The sequence below is a fragment of the Mesoplodon mirus genome (genome assembly GCF_964341445.2).
Source record: "Mesoplodon mirus genome assembly, chromosome: 13".
Classification (NCBI taxonomy): Eukaryota; Metazoa; Chordata; class Mammalia; order Artiodactyla; family Ziphiidae; genus Mesoplodon; species Mesoplodon mirus.
The window spans coordinates 16,392,168-16,418,792 of NC_138989.1; the positions used below are offsets into that span (position 1 = coordinate 16,392,168).

At 40.1% G+C, this 26,625-nt stretch overlaps 3 protein-coding genes across 9 annotated transcripts in view; 1 reads left to right on the plus strand and 2 right to left on the minus strand.

The window, feature by feature from the left end:
* TMEM116 (transmembrane protein 116) overlaps positions 1–26,625 on the plus strand; it is a gene marked incomplete at its 5' end in the record, with an annotated part of 118,652 nt that overhangs the window by 87,255 nt on the left and 4,772 nt on the right. The window lies entirely within an intron of this gene.
* Positions 15,979–18,552, minus strand: LOC309814772 (disintegrin and metalloproteinase domain-containing protein 1a-like; the record flags this gene model as incomplete). The annotated part of the gene is made up of 1 exon (XM_082640878.1): positions 15,979–18,552. One exon carries the CDS (start codon positions 18,550–18,552, stop codon positions 16,045–16,047), a length of 2,508 nt encoding a protein of 835 aa, XP_082497004.1. The 3' UTR covers positions 15,979–16,044.
* Positions 22,622–26,625, minus strand: part of MAPKAPK5 (MAPK activated protein kinase 5) — a 38,649-nt gene continuing 34,645 nt past the window's right edge. For 5 of the 7 annotated variants that reach the window (XM_082641402.1, XM_082641403.1, XM_082641398.1 and 2 more), the window contains 3 exons: positions 26,132–26,253; positions 24,667–24,771; positions 22,622–22,814 (listed from right to left, as the gene is read on the minus strand). In XM_082641402.1, the coding sequence (XP_082497528.1) occupies positions 22,723–22,814; positions 24,667–24,771; positions 26,132–26,253 (319 nt within the window). In that variant the 3' untranslated portion in view covers positions 22,622–22,722. The remainder of the gene's footprint in view (positions 22,815–24,666; positions 24,772–26,131; positions 26,254–26,625) is intronic. The other 2 variants (XM_082641401.1, XM_082641399.1) reach the window with 1 other exon arrangement.

Consider the following 26,625-nt stretch of genomic DNA (forward strand, 5'->3'; position numbering starts at 1 on the left):
TCCCCTGTATTCATCAGACATTGCACCTTCGGATTTCCATTTATTTTGGTCTTTACAAAATTCTCTTAATGGAAAAAATTAATGGAAAAAATTTCAATTCCCTGGAAGACTGTAAAAGGCACCTGGAACAGTTCTTTGCTCAAAAACATTAAAACGTTTGGGGAAGATGGAATTATGAAGTTGCCTGAAAAATGGCAGAAGGTAGTGGAACAAAATGGTGAATACGTTGTTCAATAAAGTTCTTGGTGAAAAGGAAAAATGTGTCTTTTATTTTTACTTAAAAACCAAAGGAACTTTTTGGTCAACCCAATATGTTCAGTTTTTTTTTATCTTTAGCCTTACAGTATGAGGTTGCAATAATGTTTCCCAAAATTATTTAGATTGGTACTTTTCTATCCAGACCTATTCAGTATGGTCATGTTATTCATTTTTAATTCAGTTAGGGTCATATGTCACTGTTTGTATCTCATTCTGGTTTGCCCCCACATTTGGGATGTTGCTGATGATTTGGAGGGAGTATGTGAAATGTTTCCATGATTCTAAAAGTCAGTACTATACAAAAAAGTGTATTCAAAGCCATTAACCTGTTCCCATGTCCTTATTCTTTCCACCCACTTCTCATTCATCAATCTCAATAGTACTTGGTTTATTTTTCCTGTATTTCTTTCTGCACAAATAAGCAGATACATATATTTTTCCTTGTATCCCATTTTTTCTTATGTAAATTTAGCATAATATTTTCCACTTTCCTTTCTAAACTTAAAGATACATCCTGTAAATCACTCCATATCAGTTTATAGAAATATTCCTCATTCTCTTTTTTATAGCTACATAGTATTCAGTTTTATATATGTACCATAATTTATTCAATCACTCTCCTATGTATGGGTTTTTACATTGTTTATATTATTTTGAAATTATACACTATCATCAGCAAATAATATTGCACATATATATTTTTTTTTTTTTTTTTTTTTTTTTTTGCTGTACGCGGGCCTCTCACTGCTGTGGCCTCTCCCGTTGCGGAGCACAGGCTCCGGACACACAGGCTCCGCGGCCATGGCTCGCGGGCCCAGCCGCTCCGCGGCTTGTGGAATCTTCCGGGATCGGGGCACGAACCCGTGTCCCCTGCATCGGCAGGCGGACTCTCAACCACTGCGCCACCAGGGAAGCCCTGCACATATATATTTTTGTGGAGGAAAATTCCTAGAAATGAGAAGGTAGTGTTCATGCTAATTGCATATGTAGCTTTGTTTGATATTGCCAAATTCCCCTTCAGAACGTTTTTGCCAGTTTTCATTTCCACTGGCAGTGTATCAGAGTGCCTGTTTCCCCAAAGTCTAAGCAACAGAATATATTGCCATGCCATACGTTTTAATTTTCACCAAGTGGATAGGTGATAAGTAGCAGGTCGGTATAGTTTAATTTGTATTTTTTTGATTTTGAGTGAATTTGAAATGTTTTAATATGTTTAAAGGCCATTTTTATATCTTTTAACAATTGTCGCTTAATGTCTTTTCCCCTTTTTCTATCAAGTTCTGTTTATAACACTGTCCAAAAATGTGTATGGGAGATGCCAACAGAGCAGTCTCCCCTTTGTGCAATTTTCATGGGCACATTGGTTGCTATCTCCAGGCCTATTACCATTCTTGGGCTGGTCCTGATGTAGCTAGCAGTATCTTAAGATTATGCCTGTTGAAGACTACGTATCTTAAAAATCTTCCCTGTGTTAGTATATGACCTCCATGTGTTCAGTGCCCACTTTGTTTGTTCATCCTTATACACTCCCCTAGGTCTAGAAGAGTGCTTGTCCAAGAGTAGATGAACAAGAATTATTTATTGAATGAATAAATAGCTCCCAGGTATGGTTGCTGTGGTGTCTCATCTGATGTATCTTATGGGTTTGTACTTGCTTCATGCCTGCCCTGAACATCTGAAAATGTCTTCAGAAAACCCCACGATAACCATGCTGACTAAATGGCACAGTCATGATCTCAAAACGTATTGTACTTCTTACTGCATTTTGCTGTTTGGTTCACTCTCCAAATTTCTTCTTGCCTCATATTTCACTGAGAAAAAATAGAAGCAATCAAAAGAATACCTCCACATGTAGACACTGGATGAGTCCACTGTATCTAAATGTTCCCCCTACTATAGTGGGTAAATTGTCCATGCTCCAACCCAAGACCAATCCTTTTACTTGCACGTGGGGGTGTCCTTCCCTTCAGTTTCTCATGGACTTAACTCTTCCGTTTCTCCCTTCTCTCTTTTACATCTTAAACATCTGTTTGTCCACTGGATCCAATCTTATTATTTGATGTAATTTCTCACCTTCAGAAAGCCATCCGCCTCAGCCCACATCACCCTCTAGTCACTGTCCAGTTTCTCGTCCTCTCTGTTTTATAATGAAATTCTTTGAAAGAGTATCGAGAGACATTCTGTTCCAATTTGCATCACTCCTTTTTTATTTTCTGATATTATTTATTTATTTATTTTTTGCGGTACACGGGCCTCTCACTGTTGTGGCCTCTCCCATTGCGGGGCATAGGCTCCAGATGCGCAGGCTCAGTGGCCATGGCTCACGGGCCCAGCCGCTCCGTGGCATGTGGGATCTTCCCAGACTGGGGCACGAACCTGTGTCCCCTGCATCGGCAGGCGGACTCTCAACCACTGCGCCACCAGGGAAGCCCTGAAATTTTTTATTTTGACTCATAGCTCAGTCACAAAATGTACATAAAACATAAATGTATTTTTCAGTAAATCAGTAAAATGAGAACAGCTAAGCCAGACACAAAAGGGCAAATACCATATAATTTCACATATATGAGGTTCCACAAACAGTCAAGTTCATAGAGGCAGAGAGTAGAATAGTTTACCAGGGGTGGGGGAATAGAGTAATGGGGAGTTCTTGTCTAATGCGTGCAGACTTTCAGTTTGGGATGATGAAAAGTTCTGGAAATTGGTGGTGATGATGGTTGCACAATAATGTGAATGTACTTAATGCCATTGAACTGTACACTTAAAAAATGGTTAAGGGCTTCCCTGGTGGCGCAGTGGTTGAGAGTCTGCCTGCTGATGCAGGGGACATGGGTTTGTGCCCCGGGCCGGGAAGATCCCACATGCCGCGGAGCGGCTGTGCCCGTGAGCCATGGCCGCTGGGCCTGTGCGTCCGGAGCCTGTGCTCCACAACGGGAGAGGCCACAACAGTGAGAGGCCCACGTACTGCAAAAAAAAAAAAAAAGAAAAAAAATGGTTAGGATGATTAACTTAATATTAAGTATATTTTACCGCGAAAGAGAGAGGGAGGGAGGGAGAGAGAGAGAGAGAGAGAGAGAGAGAGAAACAGCTATGAAAGTACAACCCTAATGAGGTAATCAACAGTTTTAACTTCATAGAAGTCACATATGTGCCCCTGCCAATCACATCCTCCTGCTTCAGAGAGATCATGATCTTGTCTTTTATGGTAACTACTAATCACCTTCTTTATTATTTTGCTTCCTAAATTATGCATCCCAGAAATATGTCATTTTATTTTACTTGTCTTTTAATAACAGCTTTATTGAGATATAAAGTCACATGCCAGAATATTCATCCTTCAAAGTGTACAATTCAGTGGTTTGTAGTATGTTCAGAAAGTTATACAGTCATCACCACAAACTATTTTAGAACATTTTCCTCACTCCAAAACAAAACTCCCGTGTCCATTAGCAGTCACTCTCCATTCTTAGCTCCTTCCAGCCCCTGGTTATCACTACTCTACTTTCTATCTCTATGATTTTTGTCTATTCTGGACAATTCATAGCAATGGAATCCTACATGTTGTAGTCTTCTTTGACTGGCTTATTTCACATAGCATAATGCGTTCAAAGATTAGCCATGTTGTAGCAGGTATCAGTACTTCATTTCCTTTTGGCCAAATAACATTCTTTTCATATGGATATACCATATTTTTTGATTCATCAGTTGATGAACATCCTGGTTGTTTCCACTGTTTGACTATTACAAATAATAGTGCTATGGACATTTCAGTACAAGGTTTTGTAAAGAAATATGTTTTCATATCCCTTGGGTGGATGCTTAGAATTGCTTGGTCATGTGATAATTATGTTTAGCCTTTGAGGAACTGCCCAACTGTTTTCCAAAGCAGCTGCACAGTTTTACACTCCTGCCAGCAGTGAATGGGGATTCCAATTTTTCCACATCTTCACTGACATGTGTTATTGTCTGTCTTTTGGATTATAGCCATCCTAGTGGATGTAAGGGGTATCTCACTGCATTTCTGATTTGCACTTCCCTAATAATTAGTGGTGTTGCACAGCTTTCATATTGTTATTGCTCGTTTATATCCTCTATGGAGAGGCATCTATTCACATCTTTTGCCCTTTTAAAATGGGGTGTTTTTTTCTTGTTGAGTTGTAAGAGTTATTAATATTTCCTGGGTACTAGTCTCCATCAAGTATGTAATTTGCAAATATTTTCTCGCATTCTGTGGGCTATCTTTTCACTTTCTTGATGGTGTCTCTTAGAGTGGAAAAGTATTTCATCTTTTTCTTCTGATTTTTAAAATTCTGTTAAAACATTCAGAACATAAAATTTACCATCTTAACCATTTTTACGTATACACTTCAGTGGTATTAAGTACTGTTATATATTGTGTTGCCATTACTACTGTCCATCTTCAGAACTCTTTTCATTGTGTGAAACTGAAAGTCTATACTCATTAAACTATAAATCCCCACTGTCTGCTTTCCCCCAACCCCTAGCAACCACCATTCGATTTTCTGTCTCTATGATTTTACTACTCAAGTACCTCATTTAAGTGGAATCATACAGTATTTGCCTTTTTGTGGCTGGCTTACTTCACTTAGCATAATGTCCTCAAGGTCCATCCATGTTGTGACATATTGCAGAATTTCCTTTCTTTTTATGGGTGAGTAATATTACATTGTGTGTATATCCCACATTCTGCTTATCCATTCACCCCTCTATGGGCACTTGGGTTGCTTCTGTATTTTAGCTATTATGAATTAATGCTACTTTGAACATGGACATACAAATATCTCTTCAGGATCCTGTGTTCAATTATTTTGGGCTTATAACCAGAAATAGAGTTGCTGGATCATACGGTCTTCTATTTTTAATTTTTTGAGGAACTGCCATACCATTCCACAGCATCTGTACCATTTTACGTTCCCACCAACAGTGCACAGGGGTTCCGGTTTTCTCCACCTCCTCTCCAACAGTTGTTCTTTTCTGTTTCTTTTTGTTTTTATAGTGGCCATCCTAATGGATACGAGGTGGTATCTCATTGTAGTTTAGATTTTCATTTCCCTAAGGATTAGTGACATTGAGCATCTTTTCACGTGCAGTAGGCCATTCATGTATCTTCTTTGGAGAAATGTCCGTTTGAGTCCTTTGCCCGTTTTTTGAATCAGGCCATTTGTTTTTTGTTGTTGTTGTTGAGTTTTAGGAGTTCTCTATGTATTCTGGATATTAATCCCTTATCAGATATATGAGTTGCAAATATTTTCTCTCATTCTGTGGGTTGCCTTTTCACTCTCTTAATAGTATCTTTTGATGCACAAATTTTTAAAATTTTCATAAAGTCCATTTTGTCTGTTTTTTCTTTTCTTGCCTGTGCCTTTGGTGTCATATCCGAGAAACCTTTGCCAAATCCAATGCCATGAAACTTTTGCCTTATGCTTTCTTCTACGAGTTTTATAGCAAGACAAGTCCTGTGAATGGGGATTTTCCAGGGACCTGTGAGGCACACAAATTAGTAACAGTGCTATGGGGATAGGGGTTTTGAGGGAGCTCCAAAGTGTTCTGCCCATTCCACTGTGTGCTAGGCTGCCTGTTTTCTCAGCCATTGTAGTTGAGATGATGCAGTTGAGTTGTAGTTGAGATGACTCGTGGGCACCTGAGGAGACAGCTATGGGAATAGGACAGTTAAAACTTCACATAGAGAGGGCAGACAGCAGAAGCAAGAAGAAATACAATCCTGCAGCCTGTGGAACAAAAACCACATTCACAGAAAGATAGACAAGATGAAAAGACAGAGGGCTATGTACCAGACGAAGGAACAACATAAAACCCCAGAAAAGCAACTAAATGAAGTGGAGATAGGCAACCTTCCAGAAAAAGAATTCAGAATAATGATAGTGAAGATGATCCAGGACCTCGGAAAAAGAATGGAGGCAAAGATTGAGAAGATGCAAGAAATGTTTAACAAAGACCTAGAAGAATTAAAGAACAAACAGAGACGAACAATACAATAACTGAAATGAAAAATACACTAGAAGGAATCAATAGCAGAATAACTGAGGCAGAAGAACAGAGAAGTGACCTGGAAGACAGAATGGTGGAATTCACTGCTGCAGAACAGAATAAAGAAAAAAAAATGAAAAGAAATGAAGACAGCCTAAGAGACATCTGGGACAACATTAAATGCAACAACATTCGCATTATAGGGGTCCCAGAAGGAGAAGAGAGAGAGAAAGTACCTGAGAAAATATTTGAAGAGATTACAGTCGAAAACTTCCCTAACATGGGAAAGGAAATAGCCACCCAAGTCCAGGAAGCACAGAGAATCCCATACAGGACAAACCCAACGAGAAAAACGCTGAGACACACACTAATCAAACTGGCAAAAATTAAAGACAAAAATTATTGAAAGCAGCAAGGGAAAAACGAAAAATAACATACAAGGGAACTCCCATAATGTTAACAGCTGATTTCTCCGCAGAAACTCTACAAGCCAGAAAGGAGTGGCATGACATACTTAAAGTGATGAAAGGGAAGAACCTACAACCAGGATTACTCTACCGGGCAAGGATCTCATTCGGATTCGATGGAGAAATCAAAAGCTTTACAGATAAGCAAAAGCTAAGAGAATTCAGCACCACCAAACCAGCTCTACAGCAAATGCTAAAGGAACTTCTCTAAGTGGGAAACTGAAGAGAAGAAAAGGACCTACAAAAACAAACGCAAAACAATTAAGAATATGGTCATAGGAACATACATATCAATAATTACCTTAAACGTGAATGGATTAAATGCTCCAACCAAAAGACACAGGCTTGCTGAATGGATACAAAAACAAGATCCATATATATGCGGTCTACAAGAGACCCACTTCAGACCTAGGGACACATACAGACTGAAAGTGAGGCAATGGAAAAAGATATTCCATGCAAATGGAAATCAAAAGAAAGCTGGAATAGTAGTACTCATATCAGATAAAATAGACTTTAAAATAAAGAATGTTACAAGAGACAAGGAAGGACACTAAATAATGCTCAAGGGATCAATCCAAGGAGAAGATATATTATAAATATATATGCACCCGACATAGGAGCACCTCAATACATAAGGCAACTGCTAACACTTATAAAAGAGGAAATCAGCAGTAACACAATAATAGTGGGGGACCTTAACACCTCACTTACACCAATGGACAGATCATCCAAACAAAATTAATAAGGAAACACAAGCTTTAAATGACACAATAGACCAGATTTAATTGATATTTATAGGACATTCCATCCAAAAACAGCAGATTACACTTTCTTCTCAAGTGCTCATGGAACATTCTCCAGGATAGATCACATCTTGGGTCACAAATCAAGCCTCAGTAAATGTAAGAAAATTGAAATCATATCAAGCATCTTTTCTGACCACAATGGTATGAGATTAGAAATCAATTACAGGGAAAAAACGTAGAAAACACAAACACATGGAGGCTAAACAATACGTTACTAAATAACCAAGAGATCACTGAAGAAATCAAAGAGGAAATCAAAAAATACCTAGAGATAAATGACAATGAAAACACGATGATCCAAAACCTATGGGATGCAGCAAAAGTGGTTCTAAGAGGGAAGTTTATAGCAATGCTATCCTACCTCAAGAAACAAGAAAAACCTCAAACAATCTAACCTTACACATAAAGGAGCTAGAGAAAGAAGAACAAACAAAACCCAAAGTTAGTAGAAGGAAAGAAATCATAAAGATCAGAGCAGAAATAAATGAAATAGAAACAAAGAAAACAATAGCAAAGATCAATAAAACTAAAAGCTGGTTCTTTAAGAACATAAACAAAATTGATAAACCATTAGCCAGACTCATCAAGAAAAAAAGGGAGAAGACTCAAATCAATAAAATTAGAAATGAAAAAGGAGAAGTTAAAACAGACACCGGAGAAATACAAAGCATCCTAAGAGGCTACTACAAGCAACTCTATGCCGATAAAATGGACAACCTGGAAGAAATGGACAAATTCTTAGAATTCTTAGAAAGGTATAACCTTCCAAGACTGAACCAGGAAGAAATAGAAAATATGAACAGACCAATCACAAATAATGAAATTGAAACTGTGATTACAAATCTTCCAACAAACAAAAGTCCAGGACCAGATGGCTTCACAGGTGAATTCTATCAAATATTTAAAGAAGAGTAACACCCATCCTTCTCAAACTCTTCCAAAAAATTGCAGAGGAAGGAACACTCCCAAACTCATATTACGAGGCCACCATCACCCTGATACCAAAACCAGACAAAGATACTACAAAAAAAAGAAAATTACAGACCAATATCACTCATGAATATAGATGCAAAAATCCTCAACAAAATACTAGCAAACAGAATCCAACAACACATTGAAAGGATCATACACCATGATCAAGTGGGATTTATCCCAGGGATGCAAGGATTCTTCAGTATACGCAAATCAATCAATGTGATACACCATATTAACAAATTGAAGAAGAAAAACCATATGATCATCTCAATAGATGCAGAAAAAGCTTTTGACAAAATTCAACACCCATTTATGACAAAAACTCTCCAGAAAGTCGGCATAGACGGAACCTACCTCAACATAATAAAGGCCATATAAGACAAACCACAGCAAACATCATTCTCAATGGTGAAAAACTGAAAGCATTTCCTCTAAGATCAAGAACAAGACAAGGATGTTCACTGTCACCACTATTATTCAACATAGTTTTGGAAGTCCTAGCCAAGGCAATCAGAGAAGAAAAAGAAATAAAAGGAATACAAATTGGAAAAGAAGAAGTAAAACTGTCACTGTTTGCAGATGACATGATATTATACATAGAGAATCCTAAAGATGCCACCAGAAAACTACTAGAGCTAATCAATGAATCTGGTAAAGTTGAAGGATACAAAGTTAATGCACAGAAATCTCTTGCATTCCTATATACTAACAATGAAAAATCTGAAAGAGAAATTAAGGAAACACTCCATTTACCATTGCAACAAAAAGAATAAAATACCTAGGAATAAACCTACCTACGGGGCTTCCCTGGTGGCGCAGTGGTTGTGAGTCCGCCTGCCGATGCAGGGGACACGGGTTCGTGCCCCGGTCCGGGAAGATCCCACATGCTGCGGAGTGGATAGGCCTGTGAGCCATGGCCGCTGAGCCTGTGCGTCCGGAGCCTGTGCTCCGCAACGGGAGAGGCCGCAACGGTGGGAGGCCCGCGTACCGCAAAAAAAAAAAAAACAAACAAACAAACAAAAAAAAACCCTACCTAGGGAGACAGAAGTTCTGTATGCAGAAAACTATAAGACACTGATGAATGAAATTAAAGATGATACCAACAGATGGAGAGATATACCATGTTCTTGGATTGGAAGAATCAATATTGTGAAAATGACTATACTACCCAAAGCAATCTACAGATTCAGTACAATCCCTATCAAATTACCAATGGTATTTTTTACAGAAGTAGAACAAAAAATCTTAAAATTTGTATGGAGACACAAAAGACCCTGAATAGCCAAAGTGGTCTTGAGGGAAAAAAACGGAATTGGAGGAATCAGACTCCCTGACTTCAGACTATACTACAAAGCTACAGTAACCAAGACAATATGGTACTGGCACAAAAACAGAAATATTAATCAATGGAACAGGATAGAAAGCCCAGAGATAAACCCACGCATATCTATGACAAATGAGGCAAGGATATACAAAGGAGGCAAGGACATACAATGGAGAAAAGACAGTCTCTTCAATAAATGGTGCTGGGAAAACTGGACAGCTACATGTAAAAGAATGAAATTAGAACACTCCCTAACACCATACACAAAAATAAACTCAAAATGGATTAGAGACCTAAATGTAAGACTGGACACTATAAAACTCTTAGAGGAAAACATAGTTAAGAACACTCTTTGACATAAATCACAGCAAGATCTTTTTTGATCCACCTCCTAGAGTAATGGAAATAAAAACAAAAATAAACAAATGGGACCTAATGAAACTTAAAAGCTTTTGCACAGCAAAGGAAACTACAAACAAGACAAAAAGACAACCCTCAGAATGGGAGAAAATAGTTGCAAATGAATCAGTGGACAAAGGATTAATATCCAAAATATATAAACAGCTCATTCAGCTCAGTATCAAAAAAAAAACAAACAACCCAGTCCAAAAATGGGCAGAAGACCTAAACAGACATTTCTCCAAAGAAGACATACAGATGGCCAAGAAGCACATGAAAAGCTGCTCAACATCACTAATTATTAGAGCAATGCAAATCAAAACTACAATGAGATATCACCTCACACCAGTTAGAATGGGCATCATCAGAAAATCTACAAACAACAAAAGCTGGAGAGGGTGTGGAGGAGAAAAGGGAACCCTCTTGCACTGTTGGTGGGAATGTAAGTTGATACAGCCACTATGGAGAACAGTATGGAGGTTCCTTAAAAAACTAAAAATAGAATTACCATATGACCCAGCAATCCCACTACTGGGCATATACCCAGAGAAAACCATAATTCAGAAAGACACATGCACCCCAATGTTCACTGCAGCACTATTTACAATAGCCAGGACATGGAAGCAACCTAAATGCCCATCGACAGACGAATGGATAAAGAAGATGTGGTACATATATACAATGGGATATTACTCAGCTGTAAAAAGGAATGAAATTGGGTCATTTGTAGAGACGTGGATGGATCTAGAGACTGTCATACAGAGTGAAGTAAGTCAGAAAGAGAAAAACAAATATCGTATATTAACGCATATATGTGGAACCTAGAAGAATGGTACAGATGAACCGGTTTGCAGGGCAGAAATAGAGACACAGATGTAGAGAACAAACATATGGACACCAAGGGGGGAAAGCTGTGGGGGTTGGGAGTAGTGGTGTGATGAATTAGGAGATTGGGATTGACATGTATACACTGATGTGTATAAAATTGATGACTAACAAGAACCTGCTGTATAAAAAAATAAAATTTAATTTAAAAAAATGAAGTACATGCTACAACATGGATGAACCCTGTAAACAAACAAGCAAGCAAAAAAACCACGTAGCTCACTGCTCTCACCAAGATTCAGCTGTGGTTTTGTTTTTGTTGTTGTTCTGTGACTTAGACTACTTTCCACACTTCTGAAAAAGTTGATTTTGACTATTCTTGCCAGTGTTATCACTGCTTTTATGGAGGAGGGGGCTTCTGTAGAACCTTATTTTGACATTTTGGAAGTGCTTCCCATTTTCCCTCTTAACTTCATATGAAGCCATATGAATGCAGTGTTTACATAAAGCCCTCCTTTGTTCCACAGTAGTATCTTAAGTTTACTTAATATTTTTTTGTACCACTATGGTTCATTTCTTTCCATTGCTCTACGCTTGTATTTCTCTGTGTGGGTCTGTCACAATTTAGCATCCATTGTATTAGCTGTGAAAGTGGGGTTCTTTTCTGTTGGAATACTGTGAAGAGTGCTTCTGTGTCCATTATTATCTAGTAAGAGGATGCAAATAAGCAGACATATCCAGGGTATTTAAAATATGCTATTTCAAAGTCGCATGCCAGTTTACATTTCCAAAGCAGTTTTTGAGAGGTTCCACTGTTGCACAGTAATGCTTGGAATCTTCAGTCTTCTATAGTCTGTCTTGTGGGTGTATAGTGATAGCTCTCTGTGGCATTTCTCTGAATACTAAAGAGGTTGAACACCTTCACAAATGGTTTTGGACCCGTCCTTTGTATTTTGACTCCACTAGAATAAACTTTCATCCTCATCCATCCATCCAAACTGCTCTCCTCCAGGATGTCAGTGGATAAATAACTCTCCATTGCCAAATCAAATGGTCAACACTGGGCCCTCACGCTATGGACCTACCAGCAACATTTAAAAGATAATGGGCATGTCTGACTTAACTTTTAAAAGAATCACTCTGCCTGCTGGGTGGGAAATAGGCTATTGTGGGAGCCAGGGTGGAAGCAGAGAGGCCAGTTAAAAACTGCAGTTGTCTAGGAGGGAGGGAGTTGATGGTGACTTGCAGTGCACTGGAGAGTTGGGGGTGGCAATAACGGTCACATTCTGGATGTGTGAGAGGGGCAATGGAAGTTCCTGAACTCCAGACTGGCAATAAAATCAGTGTCTGGGGAATCTTAGGACGGACGTTAGATTGGCCAGGGAGATAGATTACAGCAATGAAACAGGCATGAGGTTGTAAACACTTGGTCAGTCATGATTCCACCTCTGATGTTTTCTTTTTAAATATTTTAAAAAATATTTTCTACCTGTGAGAAGAGTCACCATGGCTTTGTCATTCACAAATTGATCCAACACATATGTTCCCCTCATGCATTTCATTCTGGCATAACCTCCTCATGTAAGACTTCCATAATTTTATTGAATAACAAAAGTGGTATTGGATCTTTCTTTCCTAGTCTTCTCTAGTTCAAAAAAATTTAAAGCTTAATGTCCAGAGCAGGGGGAAATATTAATTTTAAAGAATCAGCCTTTTGTAATCATTCTTGAAAGAAGCCTGCTCTTGGTTTTGTGAAAACTTTTTGGTGAGCATATTTGCCCAAAGGAAACACCAAAATTGTATTCTGAAGTTAAGTTAGTAAACACAAGAAGTTTTTTAAGAAAATTTTATACATTTTCAAAAAATTTTGCAAACTAATATAAAACTTTGTTTAGTGCAGAATCGTGTCACCTGTGTTTAACATAAATCTTTTATTTTTTCCTTCAACTGGGCTCAGAGAAGAGAGTGGAGTTTGACTTTAAGTTATGAGGGCATTCCCAAAAGCACTCTTATATGGACAAGAAGAGAGGTCAGGCTGGGGACATCCAAAGAGAGAGGACCTAGCCAAGTCTCCCAGGGAGGGGCATGACCTCTGGACTCCTGGAACATTAATATTGGCTACATCCAAATGTGTTCTTTTCCACACTGTAAGGTCCCTTCCCCTGCCCCCATCCCCCAAGTCTGGATAAAAATCCAGAGCTTGAACGTGGCTGTGCTTTGGAAAACTAAGGGAAGGGCCTCAGTCTCCACTGGCCACAGGGAGCACAGAGAGGACAACAGCCACCCAGGGAAGGCAGGTAAAGGATGGCAAGAAGTCACTGTCAGAATCGGCTGGGGCAGCAGCTGGCTGGGTCATGCGTGGCTACCAACACAGATTATTGGCAAGTGTAAGCAAGCATTCCTCAGAATCCCCCAAACATAACGGGGAGAGGAATCAGGCGAAAGAGTGCACTTTGCAGAGGCAGCCACTCAAATTGCAGAACACTGAACCTTGAACCTGGAGATTTCAGACCCGAGTTACCCTACCTTCTCTTTCCTGCCCACGTCAAAACTGGTCACTTGCCTGCTATAATCTATCCTAAAGAGCTTCAGCCTTCAATCCCCAGACTCTGGGGTTTCCACACATTTTAAGATTCACCTGAGAATTTATAAATATGTTCATTTTTTGATCACTCTTTCAGAGGAAGTTCATTCAAATAGCTGTCCTAACCTTTGTTTCCTGCCTTTAACCTGGTCTTGTAAACTTGAGGGTCATAAAGACAGCAACTAAACATTTTAAATAGTCTGTACAACTTCCATATTTGCTAAATTTTTGTAAACTTTGTTGTCAAATATTGGGAAATCCTAAATAGGTTTTACTGATTGATTCCCAATTATCTACCTGACTTTTGGTTTTTAAAGAACATCTTTGAGTTAACTAAGCATATTTACCCCATACCTAAATCATGATTCCCTTCTGTTTCTTCAGGTTTTTTAAAAAAAGACTGATGCTTACTAGCTTTTATTATAGTCATCATTAGCATGTGCACTTAGGAAGGTTGCCGCTTCTGTTTTCCACTGAAGTGCTTCTCAGCAGAAATCCTCCATATCTTTTTCAGAAGTCTCTAATGACAGGTTTACCCTTGGAGGGCTTCATTTACCCAGTTTCACTCTCGTTCTCAAAGCTCTCAGGTGACTACCAACTAATAGTGTGCTTTCACTATGAATCTTGACCTTCTGGCATACAGTGTCCTGAGAGTTGATTACCAGCAAATCTCGTAGCCTGGAAACTTACATAACTGAAGGCTTGACCTTGGATTTTGCTCTGAAGTTCAGTTTTGTTCCACCAAAAGTAATTAACATAAGCTTCTTGAAAGCAGAGGCTAGGTCTTGTCCTCCTTTTGTTTGCTCTTTTCTGCTCACATAGGATTAGGCAGTTAGAAGAGGGATTCAGCAAATGTACCGTCAGGGACTGATGCTCAGGAACTTCCCCAAGACTCAGAACACTCAACCTGTAGCAACACTGCACCTGAGCAAGGTTTCGGTTGTGCCATGCCTAGGGACTAGCAAGGGCATCCATACAAGTTACCCTCCTATTTTAAGGTTGGCCCTGGTTAAGTCATTCACTTGGTCAACATTTACTGAGCACCTACGGTGATCTGGGCTCTCAGAGCTGAATAGGATACAAACCTGCCACTCCATGATGTCAGGATGTAATCGGGGAAAAGACTCTTTCATCGATCATGACTACACAGTGTGGTAGGTTCATGATAGAGATCAACATCCATTTGTAAGGCTTCTGTTTCATTAGAGTCACTGAGGAAGAAGCCACGTTCTGGGCAATTAAGGACATGTCAGTTGTCTTCCTGCTCAGTTTTTTTTTTACTAAAGGAACAGGCTCACGAGGCAGTGGCGAATGTAGATTCAGTCATATCTGGGGCAGTATGCAGGTTCCACCCCTTACCAGCTCTAGAGCAAAAGTCTTTGGTCTCTGTTTCTTCATGTACAAGATGGAGGTCTCATAGGGTGGATGGGAGGATTAAATTAAGACAACAAATGTAAAGTAGCACAGTGTCTTGCACAGAATGCATAATGTTATATTGTATGTGCTTTGTGCTCTCTTTACAGACAATTGACTACCCTCCAAAGCTCTGTTCCTTTGGACTGTCAGTCAACAATACGTTAACTTAAAAAGGAAATGAGAAATAAATATAATAAGTAGAAAAACAGAAAAGAAGGAACAATTAATACTTCCAGTTGAACTCCGCACTAGACAAGGTTGTCTCTTGCCTAGGTTGCCCCCCTTCCCCCATGCACCCAGACCCAGGGTGATCGGACCACCCTGGATCAGACGTAGCCCCTTCCAAGAGAGCCCCAAAATAAAGAAGCCTCAAGGACTAGGCTGTATGGAGTCTGAAGCGATGCTTCATCTTAAAATCACTTTTTATTTATTTTAAATTACCTTTTATTCGTGAATAGCAACTTTTGGGGCAAATTAGATTACTCAACAGATAACATTTTTAAGATAATGTGTTATGAGTGGGATTAATGACCCTGTGATAGTCATAGGCAGAGATAATACTGTGTATCAAACAATGTAGTTGGAAGATGGTAGGCCCTGAAAGGTAATTTCAGATCAGAAATTGGCCCAAATGAAATATGATATTGATAGGTATGATTCATGAGAAGAGCTTAAATAACATTGTTTCATGAAATGGGAAAACAGCAAAATACAGAATATTTTATATGAGTTCATATATGAATATATAACCAAATTACTAAAATGAATACTGAAAGCAGGGGCATGTCTGTTCCCATGTTAGTATGTTTCTGTAGACTATATATCCTGGTCAGAGCTACAGGAGCCATCAATTCTCACTTCACCTTTGCTTCTCTGAGCCCCTCTTTCCCACTCAGTGCTTGAGATATTCGATATTTTTGGATTCTTCCACCAATACAATTCTGCCTTTGGTTATCCTTTTCCTTCACCTGCTGCCTCTTATGGTGCTGGCTCTCCTGGTGGTGGGGCCTCCGGCGGCGGTGGCGTTGCCTCCAGCGGCGGCAAGGGGGCCTCCTCTTCTTGGTTCTTCTCTTCTGACCCCTCCTCCTGTAGCCCCACTGGTAGAAACTCTGTTAAGAATCCCTCACTAGTGGTTTCCTCTGAACTGTCCTCCGAGGTACGCCCTAGGGTCTCTACTGAACCAATTAAAGCCCTGAGGGTAATGCAAAATATTAAAACTAACAACAATATTAAAAGAAATGAAGGGAGTATGAAAATTAGCTTGCCAACATTTCTAAACTCAATGCTATGATGAAAAGAACCGCCACCTAAACCTCCACTTTGAATTTCAGTTGGTTTGCCAGGTGGACCACTGTCTACACTACCACCATCTCCTGGACCTCTGCAGTCAGGGGGAGCATAGCCAGCCTCACAATGGCAGTGCCTAAAATTGTTGCAAACTCCTTTCCCATTACACATTTCTGCTGGTTTGCAGTCATACTCGAGCACAGCATAATCAGTACAAGAGTAATTTACACAGACTTTGTTTGGAGCACAAAGAGTGCCAGTGTGTACATCTCCATCATCAGGGATATCAGTAGTGTTGTAGGCATCCATGCTCCAGCACCAGTCATCTTCGTGAGCGACCTGGATCAGTGTATGATTTGGTTTGATTTGTGGTACCTGTCTAACATTTGTACATATAAGTTTCCCACAAAATATATTATCATCTACACACTTCACATATCTTAACCTAGGTGAGTTGGTAATACCACAGTTTCCAAACCGGTCCCCTTTTCTGTTCATTGAAATGTAACAGTTTTCTGGGGCAGACCTTGCAGAGAACCCATATATATCCATGCATTGATTATCAGGGTTCTTACAGCGACCTCCAGCGCAATAGTGAATTCTATCACACGTTGTACCATCTATCTTATAGCTGTCTATGGGGCATTCTCCAGAGGAACCATCACAATACTCTGGGAGGTCACACTCCCCTAAAGCAGGACGGCACATGAATCCCTTATATTTCAGTTGGCATTTAACGCAGCAGAGTCCATCACTACACTCTGCATTCTCCTTCAGCCTACATGTTTGGTCACAGCATGGGTGATTGTCACAGTCAGAACCACAGTCACACTGCTCATCCTCTTCTACAACACCATTTCCACAGCGGGAATCCCTCCGTAAGCGGCCTTTGGGCCCAGGCTTGTTAAATAGGCAGGCCCCTTTGTGTTCCCAGAGGAACTGGTAGAAGAAGTCAGAGCTGCAGTCACTGAAGCCACTTTCTTTAGTGATATTTTCACGCATGAGGCCAAAGGGTTTATCTTTACAAACACAGGCCGAATGGTCATGCGGAATACCCAAGTTGTGCCCAAGCTCATGGACCATGAGTGCTGCAAACAGGAGGACATCCTCATGGTGGAAGGATTCAACGGCTGCTGCAAAATCACTTGAACAGGCACCACTGAGAAATGCCTGCCCCGTATCCTCTTTAGGATTGTGTCCAACGATCATGTGGGCAACATCATGCTTCACACGATGGAAGAGCCTCTCTTGTCTCCAGCTATTGAAATTCCTGAGTACAACTTGCAGGTCCACTGGGACCTGTATGAGGTCCCCCTCGGTCCAAATCTCCATTCCAGCCAGCACCACCTCTGTGTTTATTCCCCTAGTGAAGCTGTTGGCCAGAGCAATGATGTCCATTACTCTCTGGACTGTCTCATTGATGTCACTGCCCCACATTTTGAACCGCTGGTTGTCGACCACGACAAACATCTCCACGTACTTGGTGTGTGACCACAAGTAGGATGGCACCTGCCGACTGCGAGGCTTGCTGCTCTCTTGTTGCCGGCTGGTGAATGCCACTTGGCTGTCATTGGAAGTGACACTACAGGAGACTGGAGCTTCATGGGCCATGGTGTACAGCACGTGTTCAAACCGTTTTGAAGAGTGAATGGGCTCAATGCCATAGGATTTTCCTTCCTTAATCAGGGTGCCCCTGAGGCCTGAACAGGTGTTGACAGAAACAAAAGAACCTGGGACTCCTTCTATGTAGCCTTCATAATGACAGTCATGTGAGATGAAAGGCATTTCTTGCCCCAGGATGCCATCGTGGTAGCTGAAGACTGGAAAGTTATTCACAAAATAGTCTCTCTTCACCTTCAGGTGAATCAGCTGCTTCTGGCCCTGCATAAATAGCACATAGGAGAGCTTTTCCACTTGGTCTTCCCTTCCTTCCACTGTCAGACTCTTGGGGGTGACTGTTTCATAGGAAGAGTAATATATTGATCCCAGGTCACAGTACAAGCTTGGCAGAGAAATCACCAACAGCAACAGAATCCTCAAACTGAAACGTGAAGATCCTGGCACTGGCCCCAGCCTCAAGTCCCTCTTCTGCTGAGCCCAAGTCTGAAACTTTATCTTACCCTCCTTCAAGGCCACTTGGTTTTTCCGTAGAGAAGGCAGTATAGAGGCAGAGTGTGTCACAGACGCTGCCACTGACATGGCCCTAGTTAAATCAGTTGATGATGCAGGGCCTATGTCCAGCAGCAGCAGCTTTCCCTGACACGCAGACCCTCTGTCACAGGTATTCACTTCAGATCTATGCTGGCTCCCTTATGGGTGGGTACTGCCCAACCCTGAGTCTTACAGACCTTGGGGCTGTTTCTGTTCTTGCTTTTCTCTCTTGGCCTTCAGTGGTTTCCTTACTATATGACTTCCTTCCAACAGCAATGGTTTTAATGCTCCTTGGCTAAGTTCCCTTTACGCTTACATAGAGATATACCAAGTAGAAGGCCTGTAATGATTCAGCCAGGACTGTTACTCAGGTAATTATCCTTATCCTCAGCCCAGGGCCACACTACTCCTGATATCCGTTAATCTGAGCATTCTTTGAAACCCAACATTCTGGCAGGAGGTCATGGGGGAGGGGAGGGGGATTCTTCGGGGGTCTGAGAGCAGGACAAAGTTCTCTGTTGCCCATTACCTCTTTTCCTCATTTCTGTAGTATTGAGGGTACTGTTTTTCAGTCCAGCCCTCCTTTGTCAGGGTCTGGTTTTTCTCCTTTAATTCAAGAAAACTTGTATATGGATGCACAAATTCTCCCTCATTAACTTTTGTTCATAACAGATGAGTTTAGCCACTTTGTGTCTGCATATAAACATAATTTTCCTCTAATAAGTTCTCCTAATGCACAAACATACTAAGTGTTAAATGAAAGTTCAGTTTCACTATGGAGACTTACAAGTGACTAAGATCAAAGTTCAATTCCTCCCAACATAAAAACAAAGTCTGGAATAAAACCAAACTCTGATTAACCAGGTATCTAGTTACCATTTCATCAAGAAAATAAAAATGGACTGTATAAGAACTTTTTAAAGACTTCTTTGCTTTTGTAACTAAAATTGAACTGTAATGTCTATGGAAGTCCTTGGATTTGATTTTTATGTTTATCTCCTGGTGTATTTAGCAGTATAAATTTAAAAGGAAAAAAGCCCTATTTAACCACATTCCTTGCCCAGTTATTCTCCTTTGCATCCCAAGATGAACTAAAGACTCTACATCTTTTATGTTGCATAAAAATAATTTTATATTAAGTCAAATATCTATAATATAAAACCTTCAAAATAAGGGTTATGGCTATAAATACCACACAAAAATGGAGAAATGCCCTATATAATTCAAAAGATAATGGAATAGTACTACAAGATCTCAGATATAAGCATGAGAGTAGATCAACTCATTATCCCCAATTAATAATATTTAATTCCTAATACAGATGAAAAAATTAATCATCTGCGTCTAGCAAGAAAATTAATACTATCATATCACAAACACATTAAAAAATTTACAGCAAAAATGGTGAAATGATTTCCAGCTGGATTTCTTTTCTCCTTGTGTTCTGTATAAGAGGAAAGCCTCTTAAAATTATGTAACTTGGAAATTATCACAGATTAAAGATGTTCCCCTGTGTCTTAACCAAACAGGCAGGGAAAATTTAAGTCATTCTGTGGGACAAAAAAATCAATAATGAAAGACCACTTCTACTTTTTTAAATAAATAAAAATATAATTAAAATCAAATATCCAATTTTCCAGTTCTCAAATTGAGACACATTTTCTTCAATAAATACACACGCACACAAGCATTCACACACAAGATCTGATTTAAATCATTTGACTTCTTCTTCAATAATTCCTCCAACTTGTTCTATCTTGAATACAAAAACAAAACTCTTTTTAAAAAGCAGTTCCTCCTATCTATGTTTCAGACAATAAATTTCTGACAGGTGTTCTCCTATAGCTTATACAATACATTAGCCAGAAAAATACAAAAGTTGTTTCGCATCAAGCAGATTAATAACTATGGTAAAGTCTAAAGGTATTTGAGTAATGGTTTTATAGTAAGCAGAGGGTTAGCAAATCATGTAGGAAAACTGAAGACTAACCTCCTGCCTATGAGAACTGTTCTTACAGTGTGAACTTTCTGCAGGTATAGGCATTAGACAGGCCAAAAGAGACAAGGATGATTTTGTTTCACTTCCAGTACATGTGAATGTTTTATTAGTAAACCTGACTGGTAAAGTTAAAGCAGAATTTGCTACTGGCCTACAAATAAATTCCATAAACAAAACTCCACTTTAAAGACCAAACAGTGCTGAGTCTTTTGGAAGCTGTTGTTTTGTCAAGGAGCTCTCTGTAGGATAGGACCCACTTTTGAGTTACAACAGCTAGAGCATCCTCCAGGGTATTCACAAACTTTCAGCATGGACCTGTCTGGACACAGCACTCATTTTCGCGGCCAGTTTAATTCAGACTAAAGAAACATGGGCAACTGCTGCTCAGAGTAAAAGGAAGAATCTTTTGGATACCCTTTTAGATCATGCCTAAAATTCACCACACAGGGAAGGAAATCATCTTGAGCCTCTAGAAGACACCCAGATAACAAATTTGAGAAGTTAATGGTAGACTAGGCATGCTAGAAGATTCCTCTGAAGAAAAAGAAGAGTAATGAAGTTAATTACTGCCTTCCTCTCCCAAGCGAACACTGAACCTCTGCCCTAAGAAAAATAACAGGTATTCAGTTGTTCCAGAAACAAGTGCAGAGTTTTTCCTGATTGTAAGAAGTGATTTTGATTTGTAAGACTGCATTTCACTGAAAAACAGAATAATTCAACCCTTAATTCAACTCCCAGCTAAGTTTTCTGGTTAGTAAATAAGAAAACGTTTTGTTTTTCTCTGCTGCCTGTTAGATTTTGCCATGTTTAAAAGTATTGAATTCTCCTTACCTCAAAAAATGCCTTGAATTTAAAACTCTCCAAAGTAAAAGGGAACCAATGTGTAAGGTAATTTCTAAGAGATACTTAATGTTTTTATCATATATTCCTACAGTCATTCACACACATATGGGACATACTAACCAAATGTCACCCTAAAGACATACTCAGCAAAGTGGAAGAGTTAGAAAATAAGTGAGCTCTGTGGGGTTGATTTTGATTGAAGAGAATTTGATGGGATGAAATAACTGAATAACTGAGCCTACTGATCCTTTTCTTCTCCTCTGTGAATTGGAGTTGGCCTATTAGCTCTCCCATTTACCAACACAGAACCACCAATCAAGAACTGCTAAAAAAATAAATAAAAATGGTTTGTTATGGAAGCCCATATGTACAACAGCAAAGTAGAAAAGCACCCAGCCTTGTTTTCTATTCAAGTATCTGATCTCTGGGCCAGAACCATGCTTCCTGAAAATGAAGGGTGCTAAATAAAATACATGCAGCCCAGGGGATGCCACCATGAAACCCAGGCAGAAACGTTAGAGGAAAAGGGTAGCTTTAAGAGAAAAAACTTGGACCATCTTTAGATGCTAACCCAATAGTCCAGTTTTTATGATATGTAACTTTCTCAGAAAAATCATCCCATAAAAGGGGCCAGAAGAACAGGGAAAGGAGATAAGAAGCAATGGAGCTGGTGAGGGCTGCAGGAAAGGGAGAGGACAAAGTAGGATCTCAAAGGAGGTGGGAAGGCTGAAGCTCTGGTTAAACATGAAACGAATAAACTCAATAGAGAATCCCATTAGATGTAAGAAATGCACCAATATCTTTTTTAAAAATATGACAAAAAAGAAATATTACCACTCTTCTCTAGGGAATTAGGGAAAAGAGAAATGAGGGCTCAACTCCCTGTCTCTTCCATCGTGGGCGGTGGCACCCTGTAACAGGCAGTCTGCAACATGGAGCCACAAAAATTTCTTGGCACCAGAGCTAATCTACTGATAGTGCAGAAAGTAAGTACACAGGGCAATTGAAACCAGATTCCACAGTACTTGATTCAACTGTTTACTAAGCAGAAAGGTCAGTATAGTTGGTCCTTTGCCTACCACTGGCAAATGGTTTTTGTATACTTTATTACAAATAAAACAATCTTGCTTGACAATGCCATCTGTCAGCTTTACCACATATGACTAAACAATCCTAAAGTAATAATATATTAGGAACTGAGCTTTTCTTAAAAACAAATGAACTATACTATTAGTGAATCCTGTATCTAAATTTATACAGCATCTTTAAGCAATGTGGAAATGAAATTATGATTTATTAATTTACATACAAATCACTTTATACATTAATGAATAAATTTTCAACTTGTTAAAAAACAAAGTCTGAAGCTGTCATTATTAGGATTCGTGGGATGTGGTTTGCTCTTCTATCACTTGCTTCACAATTTCTGCCAGTTTTAGTCGATCTACTTTATCTGTGAATCCACGACCTGAAACCCAAAAAAGAAAAAGGTCAGTCTCCAAACTGTTTGGGAGGTGATAAGATTCTTGACAGGGACCCAATAAGGTACATCTCACCAGTGTCAAATTCACCCTCACCATGGAGGAACCATCACCAACACTGATCAAAAGCAGTTCAACTCCCCCATTTTTCAAGTAGAACTGAGCAGCTTATTAACCTGGCCGTAAAAATCCAATGTTCAGTGCAACAGCACAGCGAGAAACGACAAAGAGGGAGAAGTTCTTTGTGATATGTATGTCTGCAACAGAACTCATATCCAAACTATATAAAGAACTCCTACACATCTATAAGAGAGATACAACTCAATAGAAAAATGGGCAAAAGAATAGGCACTTAACAAACTCTAAATGGCCAACAAACATTAAAACGTGCTTAAGCTCATAGTCACCAGGGAAAGGCAAAGTAAACCGACACGCAATACCAGTAGTACGTATTCATCAGAATGACTAAAATGACAAAGACAGTAGCAAGTGTTGGTGTGGATACAGAACAACTAGACCCCTCAGACACTGCTAATGGAAGTGTAAATTGGTACAACCACTTTGGAAAACTGGTGGCAGTATCTACTGAAGCCAAACAGATGCATATCCCCATGAACCAGCAACTCCAATCCTAGATACATAAGAGAAATGAGTTCATTAAAATATTCATAAAAGATGTACACAAGACTGTTTATAGCAGTGCTTTCCTTAATTACCAAAACCTGGAAACAACCCATATGTCCGTTCAACAGCAGAATGGGTAAATATAAATACAAAAAATATATATGTGTATATATATGGAGAAAAATAGAGAATATATATATATTTACATACATATATATGAGAATGAATTGCTGCTACACACAACAATATGGTTGAATCTCACAAATATAATCTTGACTAAAAGAAGCCAGACACAAAAGAACACAGACTTCTCTGACTCCATTTACATAAAATATAAAACCAGGCAAAACTCATACATACTGCTAGAAACTGGGATCATAATTGCCCTTGTGAGGAGGGCGGTAGCAGTTAAAAGAGGGCACATGCTCCACTACGTGTTCTAGGTGCTTGTTACATGGGAGTGTTCACTCTGTGAAAATTCATCGGACGTGCATACCTCAAATGTGATCACTTTTCTGTACTGATATTTCAAAATCTTAAAAAAAAAAAAATCCTAGGGAAGCTAATCTCCTCCAAGTATGGGAATGGCCAGGCTAGCACTTTGGATTTCTTATGTCCAAGAATCAAGCTAGGCAATGAGTTTGCTTCCTTCCCTGAGCATCCTAGACCTTAAGTCTAGTTTAGTCGGCTAAAGTAGAAAGACAATACAAAAGCAGCTCAAAAAACACACCTGTACCTTGTTTGCCTGTGGGGAAAAAAATTCAAAGAGCAGCAGATTTGGCACTCTCTACTCTTCAGTGAAACAGGTCTTCTCTAAGCTAAGCAGATCAGCAGGGCGGACTCTGTGGTACTGTGCCCTCTTTCTCCCCTTCAGAGTATACTGCTCCTTAATGACCCAGTGAACAGCTCAAGTATCTGGAAGGAGTTCTGAGATCTGACTGTTTTTTTGCCCAAGTGGTATGTGACAGGGGCTCTGCAGCAATGAATCTGCGACACATAATTCATCTGAACTCCGGAAAACAAGCGAAAGGGCCAGATGTCCAGATACGCCTGGGCAGTTACTGTAGGGCTAAGCCCCTGTCCCACAGTATTCCACTCACTTGCCAGCCCTACTTCACCTGAAAACAGTCCCAGCTCAGCCCCCAGAGATCCTACATATTCTAAACACAATTACTTCTCTGCATTCCTGGGGAAAGTCATAATTAAGGCTCCTACCATTCCAGCTGAAGCTTTGCAGAGTATCTCTTAGGAGTTTGCATTCCCGGTTATACTTCCAAGCTTCCTGAACTACTTCATTCAGCTTTTCATCTTCATTCTCTCCTATTGATAAAGATGAAGAAGAAGTTGCATTTTCCTGCGGCATCATGGGATTTTAGTGTCAAGAGATGGAAGGACATGATGTCCAACTTATTGAGAAGTGATGATTAAAGGTGCAAGCTTTACCAGACTATCATTACTTCTAGTCCCTACATTACATGTAGCCCAGGGGTCCCAACCACCGGGCCGCACAGCAGGAAGTGAGCGGTGGCCAAGCGAGGGAAGCTTCATCTGTATTTACAGCCGCTCCCCATCGCTCACATTACCACCTGAGCTCTGCCTCCTGTCAGCATTATGGTGAGTTGTCTAATTATTTCATTATATATTACAGTGTAATAATAATAGAAATAAAGCACACAATAAACGTAATGCACTTGAATCATCCTGAAACCATCCCCCCCCCACCCCCGCCCCCGGTCCATGGAAAAATGGTCTTCCACGAAACCAGTCCCTGGTGCCAAAAAGTTTGGGGACCACTGATGTAGACCGCTTCTGGTTTCTCAACTCTTCCTGCTCTGACCACCTCACACAAATTCCCTGATGCCCCCAGAGTCTTAGCACTGGGGGATGGGAAATAGGCATCCCATAGGATATCAGACTATTGCTGAGCAAAAGCACCTGGTTAACTTAAGAGACCATGAGCAGGAGGGAGAATAAGGCTGAGTGGGCTACCTTCTTTCTCCTAAGCTCATTTCTTACTTTGGAAGGCTACCTGAGGCACACTAGTGAGTTCCCTTAAAACCCAAGGAATCTAGGAAGACTGGTCAACTCAGCAGTTTCCTGGCCTACTACTTGAAGCATCTCATTCATCTGCTGAGAAAAGCCCATCATACCCCATTAGGTGGAAAGAGAACATACTGAAAGAGCTCTCACTCGAAAGGCCTTCTGTTTAAGTCCCACCCTGCCCATGATACAAGTAGCAGCCAGGGCCACTTCTGAACTTGGGAGATCGTCTCTTTCTATTCACAAGTTAATGACAGCCTTGTACTCTAAGGGCTCTGGATATGGTGTTTCCCAACCTTCCTGACCTTCCCAACCTAGTCCTGACCCTGTTCACATTTTCCATTTTCCATCCTCTATCCTGTAATCTCATTAACAAACTAGGAAAATACAAAATTACGTGCTGTGTCTGACACTGGCAATTAAACCGAAACGAGAAATTTTACAGGAAACCAAAGGTGGGCCAGAGCCTCACATTTCTGAGTTCCCACCATCCATTCTTTTCAGTGGGCACAAACTATATAATATACTTATTTTCTTATAACACAAAGATGAAACAGACAACTTCAAATTAAACCACTCCTTTAGTCATGTGCATGTGCACACACACAGACATGCAAAGAGCATTCATAAATGGTGTGACCTTTACCAGCCTGGGGGAGAATACACTGAGCAATCACATCTCGGAGCTTTTCCAAGGCAACATTTGAATCCTCGGCTCCATTCTCACGGTCGTGGATATAAACACCATCCTTTGGCTTGGTGCTTTAGAAGTTTGGGAGAGAGGTAATAACACGGTGAGACCCCAAAACCCAACTCTTAACAGATGTTAACGCTAAACATAAGGAACAGATTTTTCAGATAAATCATTAACTACAGAGTACCTCCAACTTCCGATGCTATTTAAAGAACATATCTTTTTTTTTTTTTTTTTTTCTTTTTGCGGTATGCGGGCCTCTCACTGTTGTGGCCTCTCCCGTTGTGGAGCACAGGCTCCGGATACGCAGGCTCCGGATGCGCAGACCCAGCGGCCATGGCTCACGGGCCCAGCCGCTCCGCGGCATATGGGATCCTCCCAGATCGGGGCACGAACCCGTATCCCCTGCATCGGCAGGCGGACTCTCAACCACTGCGCCA